Source organism: Marmota monax, unplaced genomic scaffold (genome assembly GCF_021218885.2).
Source record: "Marmota monax isolate L192 unplaced genomic scaffold, Marmota_monax_Labrador192_F-V1.1 WCK01_AAM20220418_F8-fsc00008, whole genome shotgun sequence".
Taxonomy (NCBI): domain Eukaryota; kingdom Metazoa; phylum Chordata; class Mammalia; order Rodentia; family Sciuridae; genus Marmota; species Marmota monax.
The window spans coordinates 10,210,712-10,233,093 of NW_026694432.1; the positions used below are offsets into that span (position 1 = coordinate 10,210,712).

Here is a 22,382-nt window from a genome sequence, read left to right on the forward strand (position 1 = left end):
ACCATTTTAAGGAAAAAGTTTCGCTTTCCCCACCCAAGCCCTCCCCAACCCCTAACTGCCTGCATTAGGACCCTCTCAGCTCTGATTCTTGAGCATCCCCTATAAAAATCCCAGAACCTGAGCCTATTTTGCCTCTCTCTCCTATAGAGAAATGACCTTTATTTGTCAGCTCTGACAAATAAACTCTCGTGGTCTCTGTCTTTCATTTCTGGCTTACCGATGTCTCGTTTCTCGATTTCCCTTCAGAGCACCCCTGAATTCAATCCCTGGTACTAAAACAAAACAAAACTAAAAAAACACTAGAATATGAACTCCATGGAAGGGTAAGGTCACAAATTGATGTCAGCCTCAGCAGTTTAGTGAGCTCAGTGGTAAAGTGCCACACTGGGTTCATTCCCCAGTATTGGGGATGGGAAAAAGAAAGGAAGAAAAGATTGTAAACTCCATGAGGGACTTCCTCTGTCTTGTTCACTATGTTACCCCTCATATTGGCACAGAAAGCGGCCTGCGCCTTTCGGGCTCAGTAGCCTGTAATAAATAAGCCATTTATTACACTGAATGAATGAGTATATAATATGTATATTTCTTCATTCATTTACTTAAGTGATTTTCAAGGGGAATATCTGTGTGCCTTTTTATAATATCTGGTTTTGGTTGTCAGGAAGATGGGAAGGCAGTTCCTGGCATTTATAAAGAAAGGGATCTGGGGGCAGCGGTTGTGGCCCAGTGGTAGAGCACTAGCGCATGTGAAGCACTGGGTTCGATCCTCAGCACCAAGTAAAAATAAATAAATGCATTGCGTTCATCTACAATAAAAAAAAATTTTAAAAGGTGAGGGGGGGGGCCGGAATCTGGAGACAGTCCCATGTAACATAGTCCCATAAGGTAACATGACTTTCAAATGACATGCTAGACCTTCACTAGACCAAAAAAAAAATCACTTTATAATTACCCAAGCCTGTGCATTAATCTTTTACAGAGAAACAAAAAGTATTTTTTGAATCCTTAAGTACAAACGATCTCCATGAATGCCACTGGCGTGTAAACAGGAGAGATAATTCTGCTTTGTTTTATCCAAGCCTTACCAAAATTTGCTTATTTTATCCAAAAAATCTCATCCTATAAAAAAATTACAGCATTTCTAGCGCCCTCTACCATGCTACCTCAAGGTCATCGTATTCTGAATACTTCAGTATATCTGCTTGTGTACTTGGGCCCGAACATTTACATATTGAGCCCTCTTATTTCATTGAAATTTATTTCATGTCCCTTTATGTTACAATTATGCATTCCATGGATGTTTTAAACAAGCGTTTGGGAGGGGTAGGTCACCTTTGGGTCCTATTCCCGGATGACGGCGGGAGGGGCATTTTAATCTCTCCATTCGGGAAAGAGGCCCTGGGGTCTTCCGAAGACGCCAACAGGGCGGTCCTCCTCGCGCCAGGGGTCGCTGTGGCGCTGCGCGGCCCCACCGGGTCGCTCTCGCGTGGCCGCCCCGCCTCGGGCCCCCGGGCCGAGTGGGCGGGCACGACTGCGCCCAGGTCGCGAGGCGCCCTTCGACCAGCAGCGCCCGGGGCGGGCGGGTATAAATGGAGCGGTGGCTGCCCCAGCCGCCTCTCTCCGCCCCGGGTCGCCGCCGCCTGCGCCGCTTTCGGGCTCAGTAGCCTGAAGCAAAAAAGAGAAAAAGATAAAAAAAAACCTGAAAACGCTTCAAAACCTTAAAAAAAAAAAAGAAAAGAAAAAGAAAAAGCGAGTCCTCTTCGGAGAGCCCGCGGGGAAGTCACTTTCGCACGCTTCCGGCCTCCCCGCGCCCGCCGCCGCCGCGCTCGGCGTCCGTCGGTGTCCGTCCGTCGGTCCGGTGGTGAGCAGCCCGCCCGCCCGCGCGCAGGGCCTGCCGCGTCCGCGCGCCTCCGTCAGTCCGTCCGTCCGTGCGTCCGCGCCGCGTGGCAGCCCCGCGCCCTCGCCCCCGCCGCCGGCCGGCGCACCACGTGTCCGTGCTGCCCTTCGCCGCCGCCTCCCGCCCGGGGCTGGCCGAGTCGGCACCCGCAAAGATTCAGTTTCCCTCTTCCCTGGCTGTTGTAATCTTAAACCTCCGGGAGCCCGGGGCCTATATTTATCGAGAAACGCGTGTCCCCAAGGCCGCCGTGGGTAGCATCTGGCTGCCTCTTGAAGAATTTTTGACCCCAAGGAAGGGGATTCCCCACTTTTTTTCCCCTTAATTTTTGGAACTTGGAGCTTCGAGCCAGGACAGCTGGAAACTACAAACTCCCGGAGAGGGCCATATTGTTTTTGAGAGCCTTTGTCTGAGGTTTTGCGGTCCCGTGTGAGCTGCCTGAACTCTCTCGTCCTGCCTCTGAGCCTCCCTGCTGCAGCTTCTTCCCAACCTCGCTCTGTGCCACCTGTGAGCCGCGGCGTGGGCCACGGCTCCGAGAGAAGCCCCTTTTGTCCTGCGGTGGGCCCCGTAAGAAGTCCTCCTGGCGGGGCTCGGGGTGGTGGGGGGCGGGGAGATGAACGCTGCCGCCAGCAGCTACCCCATGGCCTCCCTGTACGTGGGCGACCTGCACTCGGACGTCACCGAGGCCATGCTGTACGAAAAGTTCAGTCCTGCCGGGCCTGTGCTGTCCATCCGGGTCTGCCGCGATATGATCACCCGCCGCTCCCTGGGTTATGCCTACGTCAACTTCCAGCAGCCAGCCGACGGTGAGTAGAAGTCGTGCCTACACATTCGTAGGCTCTCGGGGGACATTAAGGGTCATCTTCTAAGGAGGGCCCTCTTGCCAGGGAGGGGGCATCAGGACAACATATTGCCACAGAAGCCATAGTGGGAAGCAGGATGCAGGTATTGAGCACATAGCTTGGCTTGTTTCCACAGCCAGAGTTTCAGTCTTGATTCCACCACTTGCTAACTAGATGACCTTGACTAATGGTGGTAATGGTGGTGGTTGGGAATGCTAGGAAGCTGTAAATCCGTATCTGAATGAAGTGATTTTTGTTATTCCCGTATGTCTGGTTCTGTCCAAGTTAGGTTGAGCGGTTGCAGAACCTCCCTGGCCTGGCCAGTGGTCATGGGCACGTACCCCTCAAACACAGGCCTATTAGAAAACAGTGCCCTGCAGAAGTTTCAGATTGCAACACTGCTAGCCCCTCCCACCTTTAACTTGATTTTGTGCTGATAAGGGATGGCTTAGGGCAAATAGGAAGCAAAGGAAACAATCTTGTACATTAGCCTCAAGGAGCTTAAGTTGGTGCCACCAGTACTACTTGTGCTGGGCCAGCTCCTTACTCTTGTCAAAAATCTTTTTACTTCATCCTATCTGAAGAAAATAAGACTCCAGTGAAGGAAAAGGAACTGCAAAAAAGTTGGAGTTCAGGTAGGGACTCCCAGTGCAGAGTTCTGCCACCCAGATTGTCTGAGCAGTGGAGAGGTATGCTGCAGGCATGGCACAAGTGAGCCCAGAGGAAATTTAATCAGAGGCTGCACGTGACTCCAGATTAAAAGGGAACAACTGCAGAGACCATTACTGGGAGAAACAAGCCATTTTGTGTCAAAGGATCTTCAGGTCCCTGTTATTTTTGTCCCTACTTTGTTCACTGTCCATGATGCAGAGAATGTTACTTGCCCAGCTTATAGCTGAGAACAGAGAATTGGACTAGTTGACAAAATATTGCTGCTTACTGTCAATCCAGTGTACTCTGAGCTGAGTTATGTCTTTGGAACACAAAGGAGGTAGCTGAACGTGACTTCTGAGGTGGGGTATTGGGTAAGATAGCTGTTGCCTGCCTCCTTGGCTCTTCTGAATAAAAGTCCTGTCACTTGAAGATAGCAGAAGCCATTGGTCAGTGTGTCTGCCAACACATACCTCTGTAGGACTTCTCCATGCTATAAATAAGTGTAGCCAAATTTGTCAGACTTAGCCAGACTTGCCCTATGCAGTACTGTCTGGGAATAGACCAGGACCTGTGTTGGAATGAGTTCCTTCTGCTAATTAACAAAGTAGTTTGAGGTCCCATGGTGAATTTATCAGATGGCTACCACCAAGCAAACTTGTCTGTACCTGGACTTTTCTGGCTTGGATCTGTCCTGTTGTCTCCCCTTCCCCAGTCATCCCCCATACAAATGTGCACACCTTCTGAGGAAGGTGGAAAATTGTTGGAAATGAGTGAAAAGATTCCTTTTTGTTGATTGGACAGATGAACCTGTAGGGGGGCAGAGTTGGAGTTTTGTCCCCTTTTTAAATGAAATACTTTGAGGCAAGGAATAATTTCCTGCACTCCTTTAATTCCTTTGTGGAAGGGGTTCTGGGTGATGTCATTTATTCAGTGCAGTCACTGAGATAACAAGGACAAGTTGCCACCAATGAAGGGAAGGAAGTGTTCTGGCATTCAGATGATGGGTTACCTGTAACATAAACACGCACATATATATAGCCTTTGGTCCTTTACACGATCTTGATTTGGAAGCTAAGGAAGTGCCCAATGTAATGGATGGAGAATGCGGTCACCAGGGCAGTTGAATTCCTAGAATCCATAGAACTTAGATTAATGCGTCCAAAGGCCTAGACCCCATCGAGTATAGGCCCTCCTGAAATTGAAACTGTTAAGGAACTGGGCTGATACCAGACACAGTGGCACACACCTGTAATCCCAGCTATTTTAAAAAGGACCAGGAATGTAGCTCAGTGGTAGAATGCTTGCCTACCATGGGGAAAGCCCTGGGTTTAGTTTCAAGTACACTAAAGAAGCTGGACTGAATTCAGGGATGGTATCAGAAAATGATAATTTTTTAAATACTATATATAGTTCGCTGCACAACTTAGCCATCCTGCAGAGCACTTGCCTACCGTGCACCAGACCCTGGGTTCAATCATGATAATTACAATCATCCTACCTGAGTCACTGTGGACATAGGCTGCAAAGTCTCTATAAATGATAAAGCTTAGTCAAAAGTGATGTCGTATCTGATCTTGGTGGCTTTGAAGGCTGTTTCAGCAGGGTTGACTTTTGTCAGTGATTACCTAGAAAAACATTAGTGTAATCTGTCCTTGTAATCTTATGGCAGTCACCGGAGTTGATGTTTTACATCCTTGATTAAAATGCGTTTCTCTATTCTAGCTGAGCGGGCCTTGGACACCATGAACTTTGATGTGATTAAGGGAAAGCCAATCCGGATCATGTGGTCTCAGAGGGATCCCTCTTTGAGAAAATCTGGTGTGGGAAACGTCTTCATCAAGAATCTGGACAAATCTATAGATAACAAGGCACTTTATGATACTTTCTCTGCTTTTGGGAACATTCTGTCCTGCAAGGTAAGCATGGATAAAATGATTTCAGTGGAATAATTGATTCTTAAAATACCAAATGGGAAGCTAGCTTGGGATTGGGGTCAAGGGGGTATATGATAATTTTCAAAGTGCTAGAAATAGAATTTTTAAAGTTCTGAATGTTTAATGTTGGGGCACAATCCAGTATAACCAGTGGGTGCTTTCTGGTTCATTTATTCTTTCCTTATCCTGAAAATTCTTTTCTGTTTTCTAGCTTTAGAAGCTCAAAATGTTTTTGTTTTGAATAAGGGAAACGTGATGACCTGAGAAGTGTGTGTTCTCCTGGAAGCTCTACTTAAACCATTTTAAAATCATAAATTCAGCCTCCTCTTTACCTTTTTTTTTTTTTTTTTTGGTACTCAGGATTGAACTCAGGGGCCCTCAATCACTGAGCCATATCCCCAGCCCTATTTTGTATTTTATTTAGACGGGGTCTCACTAAGTTGCTTAGCGCCTCACCATTGCTGAAGCTGGCTTTGAACCCGTGGTCCTCCTGTCTCAGCCTCCCAAGCCACTGGGATTACAGGCGTGCACCACTGCACCTGGCATCCCCAGCCCTTTTTATTTCTCTTTGATACAGGGGCTCATTGAGCTTCCCAGGCTCACCTCTTGAGTCACTAGGTTTGGAGATGTATACCACTGTGCTTGGCTGTCTCCAGCCTTTATTTTTTATTTTGACACGGGGTTCACTAAATTACCTAGGCTAGTCTCAAATTTGCAGTCATCTTCCCTTGGCCTCCCAAGTCTGGGAGTACAGGTGTGCACTATTGTGCCTGCCTTCTGTTTATGTGGAGTGCTTTGTGAAACATACATAATGATGGTTTATATGCTTGACCCTACACAAAACAAATTCTTCTAATAAAAGTGAACAAGAGATCATTATTTGGAAACAGAAGCAGCCTACTGGCAGTAACCATTTGTAAGTAGTGTACATTGCAAGGTTCCTGGTCCTGGGCTAAATGTTAGAGCATAGCTGATAGAGTTGGCTGCCTTGGACCATGCAAGCATCTCTGGAGCTGATAAGTGGTGCTAAAGTGGTCTGCCTTTTCTTTTGACACAGGTAGTGTGTGATGAGAACGGCTCTAAGGGTTATGCCTTTGTCCACTTCGAGACCCAAGAGGCTGCCGACAAGGCCATCGAGAAGATGAATGGCATGCTCCTCAATGACCGCAAAGTGTGAGTGTCCCAGTCTGGAGCAACAACCATCGCATGAGCCAGCCATGGCCCCACCTCGGTATTAACTGGCACACACAAGGCGGCTACTGGTTCTCTCGGCCCAAGTGTGGCCTGCTCCTACCTCTCCACTCCAGGGCTGGTGAGTCTCCCTGCCTGAGCCATGGCAGCTCTTTTGACTCGCCAAGGTGGGCTCCCTGCCCAAGCCATGGCCTGCCTGCCGCCTCTCCCCTTAAAGGCATCCGTCTGTGGGTTTTGTGAGCATCGGCAACTGGGGCTGGCTGGAAGGCAGCTCTAAGCCCACTCTGAGCAGGGGCCTTGGCCAGCAGCAGAGTGGAGAGGGCCCTGGGCTGGCCAGGAGCTGTATACTAGCTTTGCGACCTTGGCTGTCCTTTGACTCAGTTCTGTTCATGGGTCTCTGGTTGTTGATGCCAAATTGTCCTTCTAGTTTTCCATTCTCTTAACCTATGACTGACTAAGGCTGGCTCCACAGTGATACTTAAATTTGGTTACAAAGAAAAACCCCATTCCTTTGTGGACACTTCATAACACATCTTGTTGCTCTGGTGTGGTTATTACTGTGGAATGTGGAGAGGGGACTCAGCCATGCGGGGAAGAGAAGGGACTATACACCTTGGCTCTTACAAGCGAAAGTCATCTCTGTCCTTTGGTGTTGAATAGACCAGAAGATTGGTTGTTTATAATGTCTCTGTGCTTAGTGGGGGTTGTACAGGTATCACTAGAAAGAAACAGAAAAATGTTCAATGTACAGAGGTATTTTTTTTTTTCTATTGAGTACACCAAAATGAATGCAGTAAAAAGGAAAGATTGGGTGGATGTGGTGACACATACCTGTAATTCCAGCAATTTAAGGCTGAGGCAGGAGGATTGCAGGTTCTGGGCCAACCTGGGTAACTTAGCAAGCCACTGTCTCATTTTTAAAAAGAAAAAAAGGGCTGTGGATATAGCTCAGTTGTAGTAGAGTTCCCCTGGGTTCAGTCTCCAGTACTGCCCAAAAAAATCCCACCAAGGTTAGCTCTTCACTCCAACAATCTCACTCGTAAGACTAACCACTGTTAACAGTTTGGTTTATGTCCTTCCAGACCTTTTCTATGCATTTACATAGATGCACAGAAATGACGTTTTTAAAACCTGGTCGTCAGGTTTCTTCACGAAGGCAGTATGATGTGGTAGGAGTAGCCCTGGTCTGAGCCAGGAGCCCTGGGGCTGGTCCTCGCAGGGTAGTCCTGCCTCTTTCTGTTTCTGCTGGGGACTTGGGACATCTCTGAGCTTCTCTTGGTGGTGGATGGGGACCTCATGTGTTTTAACCTCTCCTGTCAGCCTTTAACCTGCATTCCTTTGGGCCCCAGGAAGCCATATTTTTTTCTCCTGGGTGATCACTATTTTTCATGGTTTCTTTGTAGGTTTGTGGGCAGATTCAAGTCTCGAAAAGAGCGGGAAGCTGAACTTGGAGCCAAAGCTAAGGAATTCACCAATGTTTATATCAAAAACTTTGGGGAAGAAATAGATGATGAGAGTCTAAAAGAGCTGTTCAGCCAATTTGGTAAGTTGGGGTCCTTGCCCCCACTTGTTCCTTTAGGTAGTCTATCAGCCCTAGAATCATTTTAAGTTTACTTAAGAGACAAAGCACTCAGACCCAGAAATAAAACACTTATCTGTGATAAAGTGGATAGAGATAGATCCAGGCCTTTACTTTATCCTTTCTCCTTCTGTCTCTACAATCATCTTAGCTACTAGGTCAGAAAGAATTAGAAGAGTAGGCATGGTGTCTCTTTCTGTCTTAGATCCATCTAGGTTTAGTCGAAGGTTTGGTTCAAGTTCCTAGAGAGCTGCTTTGTCTCCTTAAGCTGTAGTAGAGATGGTTTCACTAATAGTTCTTTTTTTGGGGGAACAGGTAAGACCCTAAGTGTGAAGGTGATGAGAGATCCCAGTGGAAAATCCAAAGGCTTTGGCTTTGTGAGTTACGAAAAACATGAAGATGCCAATAAGGTGAGAGTACCATAATGGTTGGGAAGAATTTGTAGGAGGTGAATCCAGAGTGTGGACAGGGTGTTGCTTAGCTCATTGTAGAGCAGGAATGTCTGAGTAGCAGTGAATTGAAATGCAGCTATTGTACTCTAGGGTATCTAGGGGTTTCTACCTATACATTGTTTACCTAGTTACAAAGCACTTGCATATCATTTGAAAAAATAAGGCAGGTGTTTTTTTTCCCATTCCTAGGTGAGGGAACTAAAACCCAGAGAGTTGAGCTGATTACAGCACAGCAGCTACTTAGGAGCAAAGCAATTTGATAGGCTCTCCGTATATATCACTTCAATAAATGCCCACAAAAGAACCTGAGAAATTTTTAGTGACAACCAGAATATCAACCTGTGATCATGCCACCATGTTTGTATTTGTACTACTGTATTGTCATCGCCCACTTTATATTATCTGGACCAGTAACCCACCACTTAGATATTAACCTCTTTTAACAAATGAGGAATTTAGATTCCTTTAGCTGGCTTTAAAAGGGGGTGAAATTAATTTTAGTCCTGTAAGAAAGGTTTTCTCTCAGTACGTGGACTTAATTATCTCCAAAATAGCCACAAGCAATGGTACAAGCTTATAATTCCAACTACTTGGGAGGTTATGGCAGGAGAATCACAAATTCAAAACTAACCTCAGCAATTTAGTGAAACCCTATCTCAAAAAAGGGCTGGGGATATAGCTCAGGAAAATGTTCATGGGTTCAACCCCTAGTACCACTTGAAAAAACAAAAACCATTCCCCAGCAAGGCATTTTTCCTCTGCAACTTGGTTTTAAGGATGGGCATTTCCTTTCTAGGCGGTAGAAGAGATGAATGGAAAAGAAATCAGTGGGAAAGTCATATTCGTAGGCCGTGCACAGAAGAAAGTAGAACGCCAGGCTGAATTAAAAAGGAAATTTGAGCAGCTCAAACAGGAGAGAATTAGTCGATACCAGGTGAGGTGGTGTTGGACCAGCCTACAAATGTTTAGTATGCAATATTTGTAAAGCCAGCTTTATCAGACTCTCTTTGGGGCCTTGGAGTCTACACTTCTTCAAGAATATGGAACTACCAGATAGGACAAGAATTATTGAACAGGGGTAAAAGATAATTTATTTAGGGGCTTCTCTATTTCAGAAGCCTCAGCTTGTTATTTTTTGGATGTAGCTCAGTGGTAGGGCATTTGCCTACCATGTGTGAGGCACTATGTTTGATCTCCAGCACAGAAAAGTTATTTGCTCTTAACTGTAGGCTCCTTAAAAATGGCCCTTTGGAATGATGGCTGAGAGATAAGTGGTCAGCCAAAGCCCCTGTGGGGAAGGATAAAAAGTGAATGCATTGATGGGCCTATTAAGTCTTAGGGAAATAATTTCTCAGCTTTGGGCTAGCACCAGAATCATCTGCAGAACTTGTTAAAACACAGATTGTTTGGTTCTAACTATGGAGCCTAATGCATGGTTTAGGGTTAGGCCCAAGTATTTTCATTTTTCTAACAAGTTCCCCAAGATGCTGGTGCTGCTGCTGGGTCAAGGGATCACAATTTGTAAACCACTGTCTTAGAATCTGTGATGTAGAAGTGCAACTAACATGATTCTTCTCCTTTAGGGGGTGAATCTCTACATTAAGAACTTGGATGACACCATTGATGATGAGAAATTAAGGAAAGAGTTTTCTCCTTTTGGATCAATCACCAGTGCTAAGGTATTTTAGTGTGAGATTTGAGGACTGAATACAGAGTATTCCTAGGATGTAGCTCAGTGGCATAGCCTTTGCAGCACATGCATGAGATCCTGGATTCAAACCCTAGCATAGAGTTGAAGGGATGAGCAGAATATTCTCTTACAGGTTTGTTGGCATTTGTTTCATTGAAGAGTTTCAATTGAGTTGATAGTTCAGAGAGCAATCACATTATTCTAGCAAGCTCCTCTTCCCCTTCAGTTACCCTACTGAATAATGCTCTGCAGAATGACATTTCATTAGGTTAATATTACACCGTCTCCCAGCACTGGAGTGTGATGGCTCCCTCCAGCCCTCAAGCACCCGATCTTTCCCATTCCTGCTGCTTCGTGCTGGTCTGGGGACAGATGGTGCTACACTATGAGCAGAGGATATCCAGACAGGTTGTTTTCCATTTGTCTTGGGACCTGTCTCTACAACTCTGCCACATTTTCTCCTTGAGGATGAAGGTATTTTGAAGATTCTGGAGCTGGAGTTGGGAACTTTCCTGTGGTTTTACTTAGAAGGAAAGGGAGTGAAAAGTTTGGTTTTTCATGCTTTATAATGTGTATCATTTGCTTGATATTCTTTAAAGATCATATCAGTTAAGGGGCTGAGTTTAAAACTTAATTTAAAAAAAAATTGAATCTCTGAGCAAGAGAATGTTGGCCACCTGGGGATGTGTGCTGCATGTCCTTGGCACTTTGAGAGTGTGACAGAGACTGATATCTAAAAGTTTGTGTCATCTGCTGCATCTGTTATCAGGCAGGACAGTATCTACATCAGGTTATGATCCCAAAGTCCTTCAGGTGAGACAGGCTGATAAAGGTCAACTCTGGGTTTGTCTCACCCGCTTGAATGTCCCCTATCAGTGCAGGGCATAATAGTCTTTACTTGCTTATCTCTACGGTAGGCAGATTGACAATTGTAAAAAAAAAAAAAAAAAAAAGCATTCTGTCTTAGTTCTGGGGCCCCATTTTCAAGATCACGGTAGGGCATTGTTTATACACACCTTATTGCCCATATCTCATTGATAGAAAGTTGTTGGATATATGCATTAACTTTCATGCCTTCTACTTTGGGAGGCTCTCCATGCTGTGAACTCTGATACTGATACTAACAAGTTGGTGCCATGGCTCACGCCTGTAATCCCAGCAGCTCGGGAGGCTAAGGCAGGAGGATCGTGAGTTCAAAGCTAGCCTCAGCAATTCAGCGAGGCCCTCAGCAACTCGGTGAAACCCTGTTTGACTCCTAGCTAATTTTGTATTATTCCCATTGAGTGCCACTATTAGGTGGCAGTCATTGGTAACCTGGAAGTTTTATAATTGCCCACATGTGATATTTCAAAGCATTTTCCTAACCAAGAGAGCCTGTTCAGGTTTTGTCCACCAAGGTTTTGGACTGGATGAATTCTACAAATAAATTGCTCAGCACTATTGTCAAGATGTCTCATAGAATTAGGAAACATGTTTAGGTTCCCAGTTTTACCATTAGCCACATCGTAGTTGGGGAACTTTAGCTTACCTGGGGATGTTTAAAAAAAGAAAAAAGCCTAAGTTGTGATGTTCGCTTCAGGTACATCCTGGGCCAGGGTTGAACTCTGGCTTAGATGGTAACTTAGCAGCACAGTCCAGGATTTTTGACTATTGTGAAGAACAAGCCTGTTGACGCTGTCCCTCCTCATCCCCAACACATAAACCTTTTCTTAAGTAGCTGGTCTCATTTGTAGGTAATGCTGGAGGATGGAAGAAGCAAAGGGTTTGGGTTCGTCTGCTTCTCATCTCCTGAAGAGGCAACCAAAGCAGTCACTGAAATGAATGGACGCATTGTGGGCTCCAAGCCACTGTATGTTGCCTTGGCCCAGAGGAAGGAAGAGAGAAAGGCTCACCTGACCAACCAGTATATGCAGCGGGTAGCTGGGATGAGAGCACTCCCTGCCAATGCCATCTTAAATCAGTTCCAGCCTGCAGCTGGTGGCTACTTTGTGCCAGCAGTTCCACAGGTGGGTCTGCCCTGTGATCATGACTGTTTGCAGTAGTTGGAGAGAAGGGATTTTGGATACTGGAACTCTAGAAGTCAATAAAGACTCTACAAATAAAATGAGAAAGTACTTACCCATGGTCATACACATATACACCCAGTAGCAGAGGTAGGGTAAAACTGCTCCCACTAACTGACTCTTCAGGCTTTGAGTAGGCTTTATTCCGAATAGTAGGCTAAGGTTGAGTTGTAAGGTGAGATAAAATGAGATGAGGTTTGTTTTTTTTTTTTTTTTCTTCTAATGTTGGTTCAGGCCTGTAATATAAATTCCTTACAGGCTCAAGGAAGACCTCCATATTACACACCTAACCAGTTAGCACAGATGAGGCCTAATCCACGCTGGCAACAAGGTGGGAGACCTCAAGGTAGGTGGTGGAAAACAGTGATTTGGTCACCTAGGATATATCATGCCTATCCTGGTCTACCTGCCTTTCTTGCACTTGTCCCTTCTAGGGCATAGCCTGGCTTTTGGTCATTGTTGCTTATCAGTGGTAAGCGCTTTTAATCTTCTCACCAGGCTTCCAAGGAATGCCAAGTGCTATACGTCAGTCTGGGCCTCGTCCAACTCTTCGCCATCTGGCTCCAACTGGTAATGCTCCGGCCTCTCGTGGCCTTCCTACTACCACTCAGAGAGTCGGTGAGCAAACTGGCCTATAGGAGAGTGGCCTGGGGAGGAGGGAGTCAGGATGGCTAGCTCTTCCTTCACTTGGTCAGTTTGTTGGGCTCAAGTTTTTTTGAGTCCTGGTTCTGTCATCTTAGCTGTGTGCTTAGGTAGGTACTTGATTCAGGAACAGAGAACTGATGTGAGTTCTAGGTGTGCTGGTTACATTTAACATTCTTTACTGATTGGTACTCATGAGAAGATTAATTTTAGAAGTTTGCTAGCTGGATGACTACAGAGAGACAGCCTGTTTTTTGGTAGAGTAGGGTGGGGGGACAATGAAACTTTTTTACAGAGTAAGTCCTGCATTACAAAATGTGGACAGAGTTGTATGTTATTCTTTGGCTCAACCCTGAAAGTAGCAGTAGTGGCCCCCATGTGTGATGTGTCGTGTGATCATGCTTTGGAATTTCTCCTTCCGTGGGACGTGGCCAGTTGGACATCTGCTGCCAACACTGATGTGCATTTGCTGGTCTGTTGTAGGGTCTGAGTGCCCGGACCGCTTGGCTATGGACTTTGGTGGGGCTGGTGCCGCCCAGCAAGGGCTGACTGACAGCTGCCAGTCTGGAGGTGGTATTGGATGCACACAGAAGGGGGAACGATGGGATTTGACGGGTCTTTGACCAGACTGATGGGCTTTAATTGTAATTGTCCTTTCCACAGGTGTTCCCACAGCTGTGCCAAACCTTGCACCACGTGCTGCAGTTGCTGCTGCTGCTCCTCGGGCTGTAGCACCATACAAGTATGCCTCTAGTGTCCGCAGCCCTCACCCTGCCATACAGCCTCTGCAGGTGAGGCCCACCAAATGGTGCTGGAGGTGTTTTCTCCATTTCTCCTTGATTTTCAAAAGATGCTTGGGCTGGGGATACAGCTCAGTTGGTGGAGTGCTTTCCTCTCGTGCACAAGGCCCTGGGTTCAATCCCCAGCACCACACATACACACAAAAAAAGATGCTTGGCTTTGGTTCATGCAGTGGGTATCACATTGCCCAGTCTGTGGTAGGGTGTGTATTCTGTGTGGTGATTTGAGTAGTGTCACTAAAGGGCTTGAAATTCTTCTTCCCAGAAAAGCCCCATAGGAGGCAAACAGGTGCTTTCCTGGGTTTTGGTTTTCATGTCTTTGCAGCACTGGGGATGGAATCTGGGGTATAATAGGCAAGCACTCATTACCAACCCTTTTTGAGACAGGGTCTTGCTGAGTGCCTAGACTGATCTTGAATTTTTCATCTTCCCACCTCAGCCTCCTTAGTAGCTAGAAGTTCTACTCTCTTTTTGTGACATATCTGAACAAGGTCCTTGGGCCTTCATATAACTTTTTCATCCACTGGCCTGTTCTGCAAAGTTTTGAGGTATTAAGGCAGGAAATAACATCAACTTATAGAAGAGAAATTCAACTTCAGCTGGGCATGGTGGCATGATCCTATAGTCTAAGGGCTGAGGCTGGAAGAGCACTTAAACCCAGGAGTGAGATTAACCTAGGTAACATAGCAAGACCTTATCTCAAAAAGAAAAATAATAATTCAGTTTCAGAGATATATTAAGGGGTTGAGGGACAGGGGTGAGAGCTTAGATTGCCTAAATTGAAATTTGCTACATCTACAACTGTGCTCTTCAATACATAAGCAAAGACAACCTGTGTTTTGGGTTTGGGGTACCTGGGATTGAACTCAGGGACACTTAAACATTGAGCCACATACCTTTATTTTTTTAGAGAGTCTCACTAAGTTGCTGAGGCTGGTTTGAACTTGCAGTCTCCTGCTTCAGCCTCCTGGATTGCTGGGATTATAGGTGTGCACCATTGTGCCCTGCATGACTTTTTTTTTAATCAGTAGCAATTATCTGTGGTGGGGCCACACTCAGCCTTCAGGCCTAAAAGTTCCTTGGTAGACAGATGATCTTTTGGCTGTCTTCCTTCCCCATATTCTCTAACTTGAAGATTTCTCAGAGCTTAATTCTAAGTAAAATGTCTTTTTTGCCAGCAAGACCCTATTTTTAGGGCTGTGATTAGCATTAATGTTCCATATTGACAGTCCCCAAAGCTTGTTGGTTCAACAAAAATATCTGGTATAATGAAGACGATATGTATAATTGTAAATGTTATATATTCACACCCTTTGGCCCTGTCGGTACCAGAATTGTCCCTAAAGGGAACTTTTAGGGAAAAGTTATCCAGATGTTCACTGTGGCTGATTTATCAGAAGGCCTTATTTTGGGGTAACTGGGTAAATCAAAACATCAGAACAAGCTTGCCTAGCATTGTAGGCTTTTTTTTTTTTTTGTACTGGGAATCTAACCCAAGGATGTTGTGCCACTGGACTACCCAGGCCCCCCCCCCCTTTTTTTTTTAACTTTATTTTGAGACAGGTTGTCACTAAGTTACTGAGACTGGCCTCAAACTTTGAATCCTGTCTCAGCCTCCCCAAGTCTTCTAGGATTACAAGCATTTGCCATTGTGCCCGCCCAGTTTCCCTTCTGATATCTTGCCATTTCATTGAAGATGGTTGTATGTTTATGTTCTGTTCCTCAGCATACCCCTAAAAATCCCTAAGGATTCTCAAGGAAATTAGTTCCTTGAGAATAAGGATAGCTACCCCTCCACTTCTCTTCCACATAGTTAGAAGATGTTGAATGATCCTTTTCTTCTTGCTAACCTGCTGTCTGTCCTGGTTCCCAGGCACCCCAGCCTGCAGTCCATGTGCAGGGGCAAGAGCCCCTGACCGCCTCCATGCTTGCTGCAGCACCACCCCAGGAACAGAAGCAGATGCTGGGTGAGTGTCCCATGTTCTTGCAGAAGAGTGATCAACCTTTGACACCAGTATCTATCCACTGAGATTTCATTAACTCCTGCCCACAGGCGAACGTTTGTTTCCACTTATCCAAACAATGCATTCAAACCTGGCTGGAAAGATCACAGGAATGCTGCTGGAGATTGACAACTCTGAGCTGCTACACATGCTGGAGTCCCCTGAGTCTCTCCGCTCCAAGGTGAGCTGCTTTAGACCTTGTGGCTTCAGCCCTTAGGAGGATTAGGGAGTGGGGAGAACTTGCCCACCCGTGCGTAACAGAGGCGTCTGTGGCCCCTGACATGTTTTACCTGTGGTTGGGTCTGCTGCTATGAATAGTGGGTAAGCTGTCAGCACCAGAAGCCCAGGGATCATCTATATTCTGCCAGTGGGCCTGAACACCAGAGAGGGGCCAGCTGGCTTGCCTGAGTCACTGACAACCTGGAGATTTCTCATAGGTGGATGAAGCTGTGGCGGTTCTACAAGCTCATCATGCCAAGAAAGAAGCTGCCCAGAAGGTGGGCGCTGTTGCTGCTGCTACCTCTTAGACGAGGAAAAACCGTACGTTTGGCTTTTTCACTTCCTGCCAGTTTTTGTTTGTGCTAGAATTCAGGGGTGCTCTACCACTGAGCTACATTCCCAGTTGTTTTTCCTTTTTATTTTGTGATGGGATATGACTGAGTTGCCCAGGCTGGACTTACACTTCAGATCTTCCTAAGTCTCTAGGATTACAGACATGCACCACTACCCCTGGTTTCTGCCATATAACCTGAAAACTTGGCAGGCTGTTACCTAAGCCTTTCTGTTATTAGGATCAGTTATTATGGAAAGAAAAATAATGGTTGTAAATTAAAAACTTAGAGAACTGGGTGTGGTAGTGTGCACCCATAGGCCCAGATACTTGAGATAAGGCAGGAGATTCACTTGGGCCCAGGACTTCAAGGCCAGTCTATAGCAACACACTGAGAATCCCGTGGTTTCCTCATGAAGAACACCTGGTCAGATCTTTATTAATTATTGGGGGCTGGGATTGTGGCTCAGCGATAGAACATTCGCCTAGCATGTGCAACGCCCTGGGTTCCATCCTTAGCGCCACATAAAAATAAATATTGTGCCCAACTACAACTAAAAGATAAATATTAAAAATTATTGGTGGAGCTGGGGATATATAGCTCAGTTGGTAGAGTGTTTGCCTTGCATGATACAAGGCCCTGGGTTCAATCCCTAACACACACAAAAAAATCTAGGGGCTGGGATCCTGGCTCAGGTAGAGTGCCTGCCTAGCATGCATGAGGCACTAGGTTCAATCCTCAGCACCACATTAAAATAAAGATGTGTCTACCTATAACTAAAATATTTTTAAAAAATAATTATTGGTAGAGGTTGCTCAGTAATAGAATACATCATCATATGTAAAGCCCTGGGTTCAGTCTTCAATCCTTTATGCCCCAGTTACTTCAGGTAGACAACTGGTTGTCTTGTAAAGGGCCCTCAGCTGTGCCAAGTTGAGGATACTTTTATCAGCCAAAAAAGATTTGCCAAAATTCTTTTGATTATTTGTGATGGTGTTTTTCATTTCAGAGTTCAAAAGCCAAATAACCCCTGGTGGAAATCAGCTCAAGGTTTGAAGACTTCCTAGCTTGTCCTATGGACCTCAACATCAAGAACCACAAGTTACAAATTTATTAGGTCATTTTGTATCAAAAGGTCAATTATGAAAACGCCTAGAATTTTTCAATTATAAGAATATATTCTCTGGGTTCTACTATAGCCCAGACAGTGTTAATTTTTTTTTCTACTATGGGATTTGGTCGTTACCTGCCTCCCCCTGAAATTGGTTTTATTTGATGTACCCAAGTCTTAAGTTTCTCAATAAAGAAAAAAAATCTCCACAAAACTGCCTCTGTGCTGCCCATGTCACTGATGACAGTTTTATTCAATAAATTCCAGTTTTTGCTGCATGTAATTTCCGGATGTGAATATGTTGGAAAGACCCTATTTATTCTGTTATTCAGCAGTTTAGGATTAGCTGGGTATGCAGAACAGTTGAATGTGAATTGAACAGAAAGTCCCATTGCATTCTATTATGGTAAGATCTTATACATTTAGCAGACAACCTTGGGTCTGGCTCAGGAAAATCAGGGCTCAGTGAGGTTGGCACACACCCGAAGAACTGTGATCTGGCTACTATATCCCTTTCCTTTCTTGGACTGTTAACATGTTGGTATCAATCTCCTGATCAGCTGATCTAGTTGCCCAGATTCTGCAACCAATATTTCCACTAGTTGTGGGAAAATGCTCAGGAGGTAAATCTGTGGCAACAGCAAACAAATGACAGTCCTCAGTGTTTGGTTCCTTAAGGACTGATCCTAGTAACAAAAGTACCCAAGGTATATGTCCCTATTTCCTGACTGCCATCTTTTTGTGTGTGCAATGTGCTGAGCCAGCTCAGGTTTGGGGCGAGGCCTAGTACTGGCTTCCGGCAGAAGAGCAAGGAAAAAGATGGCTGCCTCCATGAGGGAACTCTGGAGGAAAATATCTGAGTGTGGCAATATCTCCCAGTTGGTTTCTGGTAGGGCTAGTGCACTAGATGCACACCTGTGGCGCAGGCAGCAGCCATCTGGTCTCTTATATAGGACCTTACTTCCTCACTAAGTGGTGCCTGCCAGTGCTACCCTGAGCCCCAGTTCTAGACTCAAGTAGCTATGATCTGTTATGACCTCAGACCTCATCCCAAGCTCTGGATCCTATTCAGTCCATAAACTAATGCAGCCCTGGCCCCTTAGGAAAAAGTTTCTGAATAGTAGGGGAATTACAGAAACAGCATCATGATATTGATTTAAGACCAACAGTGACCAGGGTCAGGCCAGGAGTTTTGGCTAATGATTACTTCATCTGAAAAGGTAAGGGCAAAAATCATTTAATGTAAAAACCAAATAGAGGGCTGGAGGTGTGGCTCAAGCGGTAACACGCTCTCCTGGCATGCACGGGGCGCTGAGTTCGATCCTCAGCACCACATAAAAAAATAAAGATGTGTCCACCGAAAACTAAAAAAAAAATTAAGAAACAAATAGAGCTGGGCACGGTGGCACATGCCTATAATCCCAGTTATTCCAGAGGCCAGCCTCAGCAATTTAGGCCCTGTCTCAAAAAATAAAAGGTCTTAAAGATGTAGCTCAGTGGAAAACTCCTCTTGGTTCAATCCCCAGTATAAAAACTACGTATACAAATTGAGCAGTCCTAATCCAAAGTAAAAATTCTTCAAAATCTGCCAACATGACTCTCCAACATTTTGGATTTTGGAGCATGTCACATTGTGAATTTCCAGATTAGTCAAACTCAAGTGGTAATGCAAATATTCCAGAATCCCAAAGATTGGACTTCTGGTCCCAAGGATTTTGGATGAGGAATACTCAAGCTAGAAAAGATAAGAGAAGCCAAATGAGCAGTAGTGTACATCTATAATCCCAGTTACTTGGGAGCTGGAGGCAGTAAGATCCGGAGCTGGAGGCAGTAAGATCCGGAGCTGGAGGTCAGCCTGGGCAATTTAGTCAGACCCTGGCTGGGGATATAGTTCAGTGGTTAGTGCTTGCTTAGCATATGTGAGGCCCTTGCTTCAATCTCCAGTACCATACAGTGGGAGTGGAGGGGAATCAAGAGGAGGATAATAGAAAAATCTCAAAAAGTTTGGGTGTTGATTTACACCACCTGGTGGGTAGCTGTACTCTACCTGGGCACCAGAACCGCTCCTTTTGGCAACTGTGCTGTTAAATAACAGTGTAGCAGGGAAGCTCAGCCTTGACAGTGGAGGCTTGGCCTCTGCTTACATGGGTATGCTTTTCTTCAATTGTTATCACAATTATAGTGCATGCTATTTGATCTTTTGTTAATTTCTGAGTTTTAGTCCCAGTTTTGCCATTAATTTGCTGTATGGATATTTAAACTCTAAGACCAAACTGAGCACAGTGGTGCACACGTAAAATTCCTTCTACTCAGGAGGCTGAGGCGGGATCCCTTAAACCCAGGAGTTCAAGATCAGCCTGGGCAACATAGCAGTGCCCCACCCCTGACACATACTTCTCTAAGCCTTCAGTTCTTTAAATCCACCCCTCTCCAAGGGACCTCCGGCATACTATATAAGTATTTATCCACCAAGCTACATCCCTGCTGTCAGTTCTTCAAATTTTAAGTAAAAAGGGAAGATGATTTGGGGGGGGGGGGTCCTCCTACACCTGAGTTTTATTTTTACATTACTGGGGATTAAACCCAGGGCCTTGCACATGCTAGGCAGGTGCTATGCTACTGAGCTACACCCCCAGCCTTTTATTTGGAGACAGGATCTCAGAGTTATCCAGGCTGGTCTCAAACTTGTGATTCTCTTGCCTCAGACTCCCAAGTAGTTGGCAGTATAGGTGAGCACCACCATGCCTAGCTGAGTTTTTTAAGTTAGTAATTCTAAATGCCCTTGGTCTACCCCAGTAAAATACATTTTTCCTGAGGACAAGGACTATTCCTCCTTTAATAGTCACCTAACTCAGTAGTAAGGTCAATGTTCCGTACACAGTGCTTAGTTGGAATGAATGATTGTTGGAATGAATGATGATAAACTATTTTACCTACTTTTCTGTACTTTTTTGTTGTTTTTTCAATTTTAGGACAGGGTCTCACTAAGTTGCTGAGACTGACCTCCAACATAGAATCCTCTTGCCCCAGTCTCCTCAGTCACTAGGTCTATAAGCTTTGTAAACAATGGTTATCAAAATGCTTGGAAAGCAACTGAAGGCTTAAATTCTGTAGTGATAGAATTGGATACTGCAATGTTTAAACAGTTTAGCTGAGGGATGTAGCTCAGTGGAAGAGTGCATGCAAGGCCCTGTGTTCAATCCTCATTACTAAAAAACAAAAATTAGCTATGTTCATATATTTTAGTACTTAGGGATCAAACCCAGGGCCTGTGCATGCTAGGCAAATGCTCTACCACTGATATACACCTCTAGCTGATTCTGTAAAAACAAACAAAATGACTTTAATATTCCTGGAATCATTGTTGAATAAACTATGGTCAATCTAAAAAAAATCAAACTTTTGCTTTCTAAATGGCATCTGGATGTGTGGCACATTTCCTGTTGTCCACATATTAACAATTCATTTCTACTTTTATAGTGAAGCATCAGGGGTTCTCTTTTGTTGAATTTGAGTTGGCAGAGGCAAGAAATGTTTCCTGTTTGGTATTTGATTAAGGTTGCTAGGTTACAAAAGGTGTCTTTCTGTGGATGGGTGTATACTTCCCTGGGACTTATTCTAATTTGCCTCTGCTAAAGGCAGGCCTTTAGGGCCTAAGTTTCTCAGTGACAACTCTCCTTGATTTGGAGAGTTGTTAGGAGGAAACTCCTCACTAATGTGTCCTCTTCACTGACCAAAAAAATAGTGAAGAGTCCAATGTGGCTAATAAGCCATCAGATGAAAACCTCAAATCTTTATATTGATCAGATCATGACCAGTTAAGGACATTTTCTAGGAAGACTCTTGAAGATAATAAAGAGAAACACCAGGCATGGTGGCATATGACTGTAATCTCAGTGATTCAGGAGACTAAGGCAGGAGGATGACAAGGTCAGGACCAGCCTGGGCAATTAGTGAGACCCTGTCTCAAATTTTTAAAAGGGCTGTGGAGGTAGTTTGGTAGTAGAGGCAAGAACAAAGACTCAGTCTTCCAGAGGAGGGGCTGGTGCTTTCCACCCAGGGCACTTCTGATGTGGGTGAGTTGAGTGGAGAACTTTTGAGTTTCTCATCTGGGTTAGAGATACATGTGCTTAGGTTTTGTGTGTGTGTTCTGTGTGGTTTTTTTCGGGTTTGTGTGGTACTAGGGATGGAATCCAGGGGCACTCTACCACTGAGCTACATCCCCAGTCCCTTTTATTAACTTTTAGACAGGGTCTCTAAGTTGCTTAGGATGTTCTCAAGTTTGTGATCCTCCTACCTCAGCCTCCACAGTTGCTGGAATTACAGGTGTCTGCCACCACACCTGAACATGCACTCTGTGCTGATGACTTTTGTACCACTAGCCCTAGCCCCGACCTTTCACAAATTTCCGCCTGGCTATCTCATAGGCACCATTAATAAAGCATATTCCAATGGATTTTCTCACATTTTACTGTTGTCTTCTGTGTGCTCAGTCTTATTTAATTTTGCCATCCTCTAAATAATTACCCAACTCAGATATCTCCTGTCATCTTAGGCTCTTCATTATAATTCATACCTAATGCAGTACCATATTCTGCAGTTTTATCTCTTAAATCCTCCTGCATCTCTCTTCCAGTTGTTCCTGCCAAATGTTCCTATCATCTCGCCTGTGAATAATGATGGTAGCTTTCTAACTGGCCCCCTGCCTCAGGCCTGCTCTCCTCCTATCCCTAGCAGCCAGAGATCTGACTGTATCCTTCTCTTCAAGCATTCTAGGGAATCCCCTCATCCATAGGATTGAGTCCAGTTCCACCAGAAAGGACAGAAGTCTTCCTATGTCCAGAGCCCTGCCTCTCAGCCCCATTTTATATTCTAGGAAACAAGAGCTGGTAGACACCTGCAAGCCTCTGTGTTTGTGCACAAGCCCTTCCTCTCCCCCAGCACCCTCTCCAACCTATTTTATGTGACTAACTCCT

The 22,382-nt window shown here is 45.1% G+C and overlaps 1 protein-coding gene and 1 non-coding gene across 8 annotated transcripts; both read left to right on the plus strand.

Moving 5' to 3' along the window:
- The first annotated feature begins 1,603 nt into the window (after positions 1-1,603).
- On the plus strand, positions 1,604-17,684 carry Pabpc4 (poly(A) binding protein cytoplasmic 4). Of its 7 annotated transcripts, none has more exons than XM_046469044.2 (16): positions 1,604-2,700; positions 5,113-5,306; positions 6,382-6,497; positions 7,919-8,058; positions 8,410-8,504; positions 9,343-9,480; positions 10,130-10,225; positions 11,970-12,242; positions 12,558-12,630; positions 12,798-12,917; positions 13,425-13,511; positions 13,605-13,732; positions 15,615-15,708; positions 15,795-15,925; positions 16,182-16,284; positions 17,305-17,684. In XM_046469044.2, exons 1-15 carry the CDS (start codon positions 2,508-2,510, stop codon positions 16,269-16,271), a joined length of 1,968 nt encoding a protein of 655 aa, XP_046325000.1. In that variant the 5' UTR covers positions 1,604-2,507; the 3' UTR covers positions 16,272-16,284; positions 17,305-17,684. The 7 variants fall into 7 exon arrangements, with proteins under 7 accessions (XP_046325000.1, XP_046325002.1, XP_046325003.1 ...); XM_046469046.2 differs by having other exon boundaries at positions 12,798-12,869; XM_046469043.2 differs by having other exon boundaries at positions 1,605-2,700; positions 12,558-12,645.
- Positions 10,561-10,693, plus strand: LOC124075464 (small nucleolar RNA SNORA55). The gene has a single exon (XR_006846075.1). It is a non-coding gene; the product is annotated as a small nucleolar RNA SNORA55 (small nucleolar RNA).
- Positions 17,685-22,382: the final 4,698 nt, after the last annotated feature.

Coding starts and splice junctions, on each gene's coding strand:
- Pabpc4 (XM_046469043.2), top strand. CDS start 2,508: ATGAACGCTGCCGCCAGCAGCTACCCCATGGCCTCCCTGTACGTGGGC. Junction 5,307..6,381: donor GGAACATTCTGTCCTGCAAG/GTAAGCATGGAT, acceptor CTTTTGACACAG/GTAGTGTGTGATGAGAACGG. Junction 9,481..10,129: donor AGAGAATTAGTCGATACCAG/GTGAGGTGGTGT, acceptor CTTCTCCTTTAG/GGGGTGAATCTCTACATTAA.